This window comes from Doryrhamphus excisus, linkage group LG7, assembly GCF_037039965.1.
Source record: "Doryrhamphus excisus strain RoL-2023G ecotype Guam linkage group LG7, RoL_Dexc_Guam_v1.1, whole genome shotgun sequence".
Taxonomy (NCBI): Eukaryota; Metazoa; Chordata; class Actinopteri; order Syngnathiformes; family Syngnathidae; genus Doryrhamphus; species Doryrhamphus excisus.
Window position 1 is genome coordinate 13,004,790 of NC_136363.1, and position 8,320 is coordinate 13,013,109.

At 44.4% G+C, this 8,320-nt stretch overlaps 2 protein-coding genes across 4 annotated transcripts; one reads left to right on the top strand and one right to left on the bottom strand.

Annotated features, from left to right (window-relative positions):
• Positions 1–1,013: 1,013 nt before the first annotated feature.
• On the top strand, positions 1,014–5,720 carry ptpn2b (protein tyrosine phosphatase non-receptor type 2b). Of its 3 annotated transcripts, none has more exons than XR_009119352.2 (11): positions 1,014–1,252; positions 1,645–1,735; positions 1,809–1,909; positions 2,177–2,275; positions 2,730–2,867; positions 2,936–3,145; positions 3,752–3,913; positions 3,978–4,189; positions 4,261–4,347; positions 4,482–4,611; positions 5,170–5,720. XR_009119352.2 is itself a non-coding variant. In XM_058047348.2 (10 exons), exons 1-10 carry the CDS (start codon positions 1,196–1,198, stop codon positions 5,189–5,191), a joined length of 1,176 nt encoding a protein of 391 aa, XP_057903331.2. In that variant the 5' UTR covers positions 1,016–1,195; the 3' UTR covers positions 5,192–5,720. The 3 variants fall into 3 exon arrangements, 1 of the variants encoding a protein (XP_057903331.2); XR_009119353.2 differs by having other exon boundaries at positions 1,015–1,252; positions 3,755–3,913; XM_058047348.2 differs by lacking the exon at positions 4,482–4,611 and having other exon boundaries at positions 1,016–1,252; positions 3,755–3,913.
• Positions 5,396–8,307, bottom strand: psmg2 (proteasome (prosome, macropain) assembly chaperone 2). The gene is made up of 7 exons (XM_058047354.2): positions 7,947–8,307; positions 7,539–7,710; positions 7,413–7,471; positions 7,223–7,341; positions 6,751–6,930; positions 6,557–6,677; positions 5,396–6,154 (listed from the first exon to the last, which is right to left on the bottom strand). The coding sequence occupies exons 1-7, from the start codon at positions 8,001–8,003 to the stop codon at positions 6,077–6,079; spliced, it is 786 nt and encodes a 261-aa protein (XP_057903337.2). The 5' UTR covers positions 8,004–8,307; the 3' UTR covers positions 5,396–6,076.
• Positions 8,308–8,320: the final 13 nt, after the last annotated feature.

An 8,320-nucleotide genomic window follows, 5' to 3' on the forward strand; every position in this document is an offset into this window, starting at 1 on the left:
GTTTTGTCATATTTGTGAAATATCTACAGGCAGTCCTCTGGGGGAAAATGTTTGGACATCCCTGCTGTGGACTCTGTAAACAATTACGCCCACGGTTGTTTAGTTTTCCCAGTAATTCCCTCAGGAAAAATAATGCTGCATATCCTCTTGGAGTTTATTATGTTTTCCATGACTTCAGAGGATGATAGTGATGTGGAGTAGTGTGGCACTGTAAAGCCCCCCCTCACATAGTCTAATATGGCTATGGCCAGTTTTTAGCTTTTTCTCTAACAATAGGATCTAGAAATAACCAAAACTTTGCTCATGAATACTGGACAAACTCGTGGACAAAGGTGAATGTTAAATTAGGTAGTGTATGTTTATAGTAAAAAAAGTAAAAAAAAAACATTACCAACTACCCCCCGCCCTCAGCACATACTTTTTTCAACAAATAATAAGGCAGTGTACACATTTGCCCCCTCCTTCACCTGTAAGCAGTCTCATACAAATGAGATTATGAGTGAACTTTGCCCTGAGTTGTGTGTTTTGTAGTTAACATTATCTGACATCGGTGAGGACGTCTTGTATGCGACTGAGGACAAATTAGGTTGAACAACTTGTGTTTTATTAGTAACACAACATATTACCATCTCAGTTATCGCTATTTCCCTCATGTTTGCTGGGTTTTATTGTTTAATTTTATTTCAGCACTATGAAGTTGGGTAATAAAATACGACCAGTCGGCTTTAAATGACCCCCTCGGTTGCACCTTTGGTATGGTATGGTTCGATGTTAAGAAACAGGATCGAAAAAGTGGATGGCACAACCACCGCAGATTCTGAGTGACGTCATACAACGTCATCTTTCATGGTTGGTGCAACAAACTCACCCGGTCACATCGTAGATAATAACCAATTTCTAAATCATAAAAGGGAACGAAGCATTAAAATATACAGGCCAAAATCAATGTCGTCATGCGACGTCTTCGTTCACTGAAGATCTCGGAAGGCTTTGACCGTAACCCGACGAGCATTTTTGGCGCATGCGCACATCAACAGATGTCAACTGACAAGATAGGCTTTTCACACACACAGGGAAGTCCTAATTTCCACACAAGCGAAGCTTTTTTAAAGCAGCGAAAAAGTTATGAGGTAGATAGGTAGAGGGATAACTACACTAACATTTGGTTCACCAAGCTGGCACTGCCTCGGTGAAAATGGACCAGGAGTTTGAGGACATAGAGTCCGGCGGCCGGTGGCAGAAATTATACATGGTAAGTCTGTTAGCTGGTTAGCGTCATTAGCATGTAGCTAACCGTCAATAGTTTCGGATTTCCAGAGGCAAAGTTAATATTTTTTCAACTCCTGTCGTATGTATCAGGTTTCTGGTCATTTTCGATATATACACATTTCATTCTCACTTTGTTCATCTACGTTGTTATTGTAATGACCGTGTCACTTTCCATATGTCCCAGCGCAATGGTGTCCCAAAACTTGGAGCGAAATTAACTCCACTAATTCAACAGATTTAGCATATTTGACTACTTAAGGCTGTGATAATTTGACAGACACAAATTTTATGATATTGACAGGAATATTTGTCGTTATTAATATCCTCACTGAACCACCCCCGCTTGTTATTTAAGGTCATGTTTGTTGTCTATAGGAAATTAGAAATCAGTCTCATGAGTGCGCCTGCAAGGTGGCAAAGTATCCAGAGAATCGCATACGCAACCGATACAGAGACGTCAGTCCTTGTAGGTATACACACACACACACACATCTTAATATCACAATGTCTTGAAACCAACCATCTGTCCTTCCTTACAGTTGATCACAGTCGGGTCAAGCTGAAGAATGCAGACAACGACTACATCAATGCCAGCCTGGTTGTCATGGAAGAAGCTCAGCGACGTTACATATTGACTCAGGCAAGTTGTGGCCATTAACAAAAATAGCAGGTCAGTTTGGGAGAGGCACGAGAACCCTGCCTTGTTGGACACCTTTGATAGGAAAAAAACCCCTCCCCAAACATGGTGTTAATCTCCTGCAGCTTGAACACATTAACATAGCAAACACAGTCTGAGGAAATTAAACGTCTATCTTATTTGCTGAGCATCAAAGCTTATAAAGTAGTACGGTACTGTATTCTCTATTGTGCACTGTAGCTATAACAGTGTCTTGTTGTTGTTGCACAGGGTCCCCTCAGGAACACATGTGGCCATTTCTGGCTCATGATCTGGGAGCAGAAGACCAAAGCCATCATCATGCTCAACAGAGTCATTGAGAAAGGCTCGGTAAGCAGAGCATCAAGAACGATTGGCTCACTGAAGCATCACCCAAGGAACGCTGCACTTGTCCAATGTCATAAATGCTATTTTTCACATACCGCAATGTAACATTGTTGAGACACAAACATGAGCAATACAAGCATGGCTGGTAACATTCTGCTGGTATTTTAACAGCAAGAAGACAAGCAATGATGAAACTTACAGCTCACATATGTGAATAATCTCATTCTTCCAGGTCATTGTATTATCTATAAAGCATTGAATCGATCCTAAATGGGCTGGAGGTGGTTTTAATAGTGCCCTTTCCCATTGCGTGCATTAAGGAGCTGTTTCTATATCTTTAGAATGCATAGAGGATAGAAAGAAGCGTGTTCATGTATCACAAAATTTCCCCAAAATGAAATGGTAAATAGAAGAAAATGGTCATTAATGATAGCTTTGTTTTCTCCTTGCTCACCAGGAAAAGTGCGCCCAGTACTGGCCCATGGCCGAGGACAGAGAGATGGCCTTTAAGGACACACGCTTTTCAGTGGCGCTGTTGTCAGAAGATATAAAGTCTTACTACACTACCAGAGTTCTGGAGCTGGAGAACGTTCATGTAAGTTTAATTTCGCCTCCTATTCCTGTCGTCAAGCGCCATTGGCAAAAGTTTGCGCTCTGCCACAGACGGGTGAGAAAAGAGAAGTACACCACTTTCATTACACCACGTGGCCCGACTTTGGCGTCCCCGAATCCCCGGCGTCCTTCCTCAACTTTCTCTTGAAGGTGCGCGAGTCGGGGGCGCTAGGAGCGGATCACGGGCCGGCCGTGGTGCACTGCAGCGCCGGAATTGGACGCTCGGGCACCTTTTCGCTAGTGGACACGTGTCTAGTGCTGGTGAGTTGTGTGTGTGTGTGAGAGAGAGTGTGGGTGTTATTCTCTGGTTCATTGGCGAGAAAACAAAGGTGAAACTATGGTGTACAGATATCCAACATACTAGATAGCGAGAGAGTCACACATAAATGGACTCTTTTAAAAAATAATCCGTTTATGGGTGCTGGCCGTCACTGACAACATGTGATTATTATTATTTTGGAACAAACAAATGTAAAAGTGCGTACGGGGACCGAGTGTTCAACATGTTGGCCACAAAGTCTGGAGGTTTGAATCTCTGTTAGACATCTCTGCCATTGTTGTTGCCTTTCCAGAAGTGATTGGCGAAAATGTCCTTAATGGTCCCCTATTATGTAAAAGTGACGTTTCAATGAGGGTGTAATATGTCCCTTTGTGTCCTTAGAACATGTTTATGAGCACCGGCGTTCAAAGGCTTGCTTTTGAAGTTTTGGGCCTTCATGATATCATGAAGGAAAAAACACCCCTGATCCGCCCCTATGTAGACGAGATGCCCCCTCCCCCGGTTTATATGTGCCCCTCCCAAAAAAACAAAACGGCTTTGCTACATGTCTTAAAATAAACCCAATGTTGATAAACGTTGTTCTCAAGCAGATGGACAAGCGGAAAGAGCCGCTTGTGGACATTAAAAGGATTCTTTTGGACATGAGGAAATACCGCATGGGTCTCATCCAGACACCCGACCAGCTGCGCTTCTCCTTCATGGCCGTCCTGGAAGGCTCCAAGTGCATCATGGGAGACCCCAGTGTGCAGGTACCTACAACACATGCACACACGCGCATTATAGTAGTCAACATATGCCCTTCCGTCTACACAGAGCCAATGGCGAGAGTTGTCCCAGGAAGACCAGGCACCCACGACCGACTCCCCTCCCGCCTCCCTGCCTCAGGTCCGCTGTCCCACAGAGCGATGCAACGGCAGCCAACAGACGGGACCTCCAGATGAGCAAGAAGACTACAGGCAGGACGGCAAGGTCCAAACAGAGTCCCCCTCCAAGGAGCAGGAGCAGGACAACAGCACAACAACACAGTCAGTACACACCAGCACTGCCAACCAACCCGTCAATCATTCAAGTTCAGATAACCTTATTTTTGCCACAGCAAACGACGTCGAGATGACAGCTTCTCCATAACGGGCACAGTGAAAACCAGCCAGAGGACGAATGACGGCGAGAGGAAGAGGAAAAGGTGATTATCATCTCTCGCCTGCTTGGGGACTACAAAGACAGGGTTGTCTTTCTGCACATGAGCGGTCTGCCATCACACGCTAACCAGTCCTCCCATCATCGCCACGCTCAATTTGATGTTCTCTTCTCGGACAGTTTGGGCTGCATTTGCTGCACGTGACCCGGCGCTGACGGGGTGCAGTATGTCCGTACCCCCAGCTTTACTGTGACAGCCAACCAGCACACTTTACAGCAGGAACGTGTACAAATACGTCCCAGAGCTCTCGTACGTGACGTTTGACGTGTGTCTGCTGTGTTTTGTTTCTCTGTTGCCTGGCAACAGTTTGGAATTTTTGGTAAATGCACTCCGGCATGAGTGTGTGTGAGTGCTGTAGATTTACGTATTTATTGCCCCCCAGTGTGTATGTATGATACTGTAAGTACGTAAGATGATATATAAGCATATCTTCTCGTGGTATTGTGTTGATTCAATGTAAAGTCGTCCGTCCCATCTTGCTCCGTTAGTGCAGGGGTGTCCAAAGTGTGGCCCTGGGGCCATTTGCGGAATGGGCACATTAAAAAATACAATAAAAGAATACTACTAATAAAAAACAAGGAAAATAAAGAAAAAAGTCTTAAAGCAGGGGTGCCCATTGCATAAACGTGACACCTTGTAGATGTCACGTGACATCAGTCAGCTGACGTTAAGCTTCCCTCCTGATGAACTGCAGCTACCCTGCGGCAATGGTGCACACACATGCTGAAACCGTGATGCGTTTTGCGTTGCAGCGGGAGAGTAAAACCTGTACTCTTGATTTAATAATTGAGTTTGTGTCTCCCATAGAGCGAAGACAAGCGACTGCTGACTCCGACCCCCCCCCCAAACCGAGGGTACGTTCAAAGGAAACGCTGGCAGCAAAACATCAGCAGGCAGGGAACCCCAGCTGGCCTCTGACTTCCACCAGCGTTCCTCATCCATCCCAAGTTGTGGTTTCAGCTCACCAGCACGCTTGTCTGCATTCTCCCTCTCCAAACTGTTTACAGCACACACACGTTCGTTACTCAAACAGAAGACACCAGCGTTATTAAAAGGTTTGCTTTGCAGCTTTGTCATACTACATTTATACAGACTGAACCAGGAACTATGCATTGCCATTTTATACATGTGTATTTTTCCAGGGGTGGAAATGTTTCTATTTTTATAAGGATACTTGAAGTTTTTCGCAGCAATGTGGCAAAAGTCATTGGCATGTATATAAAGGGTTTTTTTCACAGAAAAAAACAATGAGCATTGTTACACATTTGAAGACAATTTGATGACATTTTCTTATAATGGGAAAAAAGTCAATGCTATGAACTTGTCATAATAAAACTGGTATCTAGTTTGTTACACAACACGCTGTGATGGAAGAAATTGCTTTCTTTTTGCTACTTTATGATAGAAAATACTTTTTTTTATTTATAGTCATATTTCAAGGGGATGTTAAACATTTTGAGTGATGAGCGGTCAGCGTATTGTTCAAAGAGTCATGTTACAAAGGTGGGCGGCGATGCTGGGAACACCGCATGGCGCCTGGCCAACCACTTTCAGTTAGTCGGGCCAAATGAGGTCCAGCCGAGAACTACTCAAAAATTCACACTGGCTTGGCTCTTGGGTTGCAGAAGTGCTCATTTAGGTCAGTTCCTGTAAGTCGGCATGTTTTTTTTTTACGGAATGTCACAGAGCAGCTTACAATGACAAAAGTTATGTTTCAGAAGAGGGCTGGAGGGATGCCACTCCCAAAGAGGAGACTCCAGGATGCTGGGATCTTCCACTTGGCCTCTTGCTTCTAAAAAGAAAGAATGGAGGTGAGGGTACACGTCACAAGGCAGTTAATGACAATATGTGGAAGGGTGCGAGGTTAAACTCTTCTGTACGCTATGCTAGCAACCTCGCCTCTACCCACCGAGAGGGGTGTCGAAAGTGCTCACTCCATGCTATTCTATGGAATAAGCACGCCAAGGTGCTGAAACCAACAATGAACCCACTTCCAATTGGCAATATATTGAGGCCGGCATAATTATCAGGTAATTTTTTTATTTGTGTGAAGTTTGTGTCATTACCGTCCCAGGCCTCGTGCCAAAAATACTTTTTTTCTGAATGAGGAATCATATTTTAATCTTGCCAGACCTTGCAACACCCCAAACCAAAACACCTGATCCCCAGTTCTTATTTTAGATGTGTTGCTTACAGTGCTGTCCAGCAGGTGGAGCCAGTCGTTCAGGTGATTGAGGAGCGTGAAGGCGTCTGGGATGTTGTCGCCCTCCGAGCAGAAGATGAGCAACACGGCCAGTGGGACCTCGTCTGCACAGCTACACAACCACATCTTCAGCTATAACACATTTCCTGTCAATGTTTTTTTTTTTTAAAAAAAAAGACACTCACCTATCTGTGAAGAGCCCTTTTGTGATGCCGCCTCCAGGGACAAAGAGCCTTGGCTCCACGTTGCCGTCTACATGTCCTGGGCAAGGGGGCACCCTCTCCATCTCCCTCCATCCCAGCTCCTTCAGGGCGTCTGCACTGGCCTTCAGGAGGCTGGGTGTGATCAGGTACCTGATAGGAGTGCTAAAACACACAGCACAGATGCCAGGTTATCAATACAGATGTGTGGTGTGATTAACCCTAACCCTAACTAACCAGTTGAGAACCATTGATTTAGAGCAGCGTTCATGCGGTAGGTGCTTAAAAAAAAGTGGTCTTGTCATACATTGCAGTGATACTCAACTGGTGGGTGGGGAACCAAAAGCCAGATGTTACATACAAAAATGTGATATACAACCAATGTCTGAAAGAATGACTAATTTTGATACACCATTTCGTCTCGCCTATCAATGAGCCTTTAGTAATTCAACCATACCCTTGCAGCTGCTGGTCATCCCTCTGGTAGGCATGGCTGCTGGATAGAACAACAGTTCTGGAGAAACCACTAGATTTGATCCAGGACAACAGCAGCTGACTGAACTTTTTGGATTTTGTCTGAGGGGCAAAAAAAAACAATTTAGAATCATGTGGAACATCTCCAGCGGTCCAGCAAGGGATGTGGATACCTTCACAATTGGCGCCCTGATCTGAAGAACAGCCAGCTTGAGCTCAGGTGCAGCATAGACTGTTGGTATGAAGGGTAGATTAATTAGGGTTAATTTGCGCTATGAAGGCTAATTCCTCACATGCACCTTCTGCTGCAGTGTGCAGTTCCTCTTCGTCGTCCTTGGAGGTGGCGTACGGGTTATTCCCCGCCATGGGGATGAGGCAGTCCGTGTGCAGGTACCCCACTCGGCGTAGGTTTAGGGTGGATATGATCAGATCCACCGCCAGCTGGCCCACGTTGCCCACCGCCACTGCCGGCTAGAGTCAAGGGAAATTCATATTTAAGACGTACACCATTTAGGCAACTTATTTCTGCCTTCGATTGTACATGTTTTTAAACCATTTTCCCCCCACTGTGTGCTTAAATAAGAAAAGCAAGTTTTTGCTCTGTAAAAACGAATTAGCTCTCACAGTCCTATTATAATCTTTTAGAGGCTAACTAGCTTACACAATTAGTTAACTCGCGTACACGAAAAGCACATAGGCACACTCACCATAACGAGCGTCACATCTTTAAATATAGGCATGGAGCTTTGTGAAGAGATAAACATGATGGGTTTTGTTAACAAAAATGTAAAAGAGACAATTTTTTACAAGCAGTTTCTATTCTGTTTTCATGCAGAGCGCTGGGGTCCTTCGGTCCCGGTGTCGACTCATTGTGATTGAAGGCTATAAAGTGCCTGAATAAAAATGAAAGAAAAATGTAGTTTGGTTGAAAATGTTTGACAGGGATTATGAACGTTAACTTGTATCCTTCCAATTCAGTCGTCGACTCATCCGGATTGAATACTTGGATGTGTCTGAATAAAAGTAATGAAAATCAGGTCAAATAAAAAATAATGAAACAATAAAATGTAATGCTTTGCGT

What these genes read in the sequence shown, in the direction of transcription:
- ptpn2b (XM_058047348.2), top strand. Translation starts at nt 1,196, where the DNA reads ATGGACCAGGAGTTTGAGGACATAGAGTCCGGCGGCCGGTGGCAGAAA. An exon ending in GAGTCATTGAGAAAGGCTCG is followed by an intron (nt 2,276 to 2,729) that starts GTAAGCAGAGCA and finishes CTTGCTCACCAG; the next exon opens with GAAAAGTGCGCCCAGTACTG. An exon ending in GGCGAGAGGAAGAGGAAAAG is followed by an intron (nt 4,348 to 5,169) that starts GTGATTATCATC and finishes TGTCTCCCATAG; the next exon opens with AGCGAAGACAAGCGACTGCT.
- psmg2 (XM_058047354.2), bottom strand. Translation starts at nt 8,003, where the DNA reads ATGTTTATCTCTTCACAAAGCTCCATGCCTATATTTAAAGATGTGACG. An exon ending in TCAGGGCGCCAATTGTGAAG is followed by an intron (nt 7,342 to 7,412) that starts GTATCCACATCC and finishes TTTGCCCCTCAG; the next exon opens with ACAAAATCCAAAAAGTTCAG. An exon ending in TCCACCTGCTGGACAGCACT is followed by an intron (nt 6,155 to 6,556) that starts GTAAGCAACACA and finishes CTTTCTTTTTAG; the next exon opens with AAGCAAGAGGCCAAGTGGAA.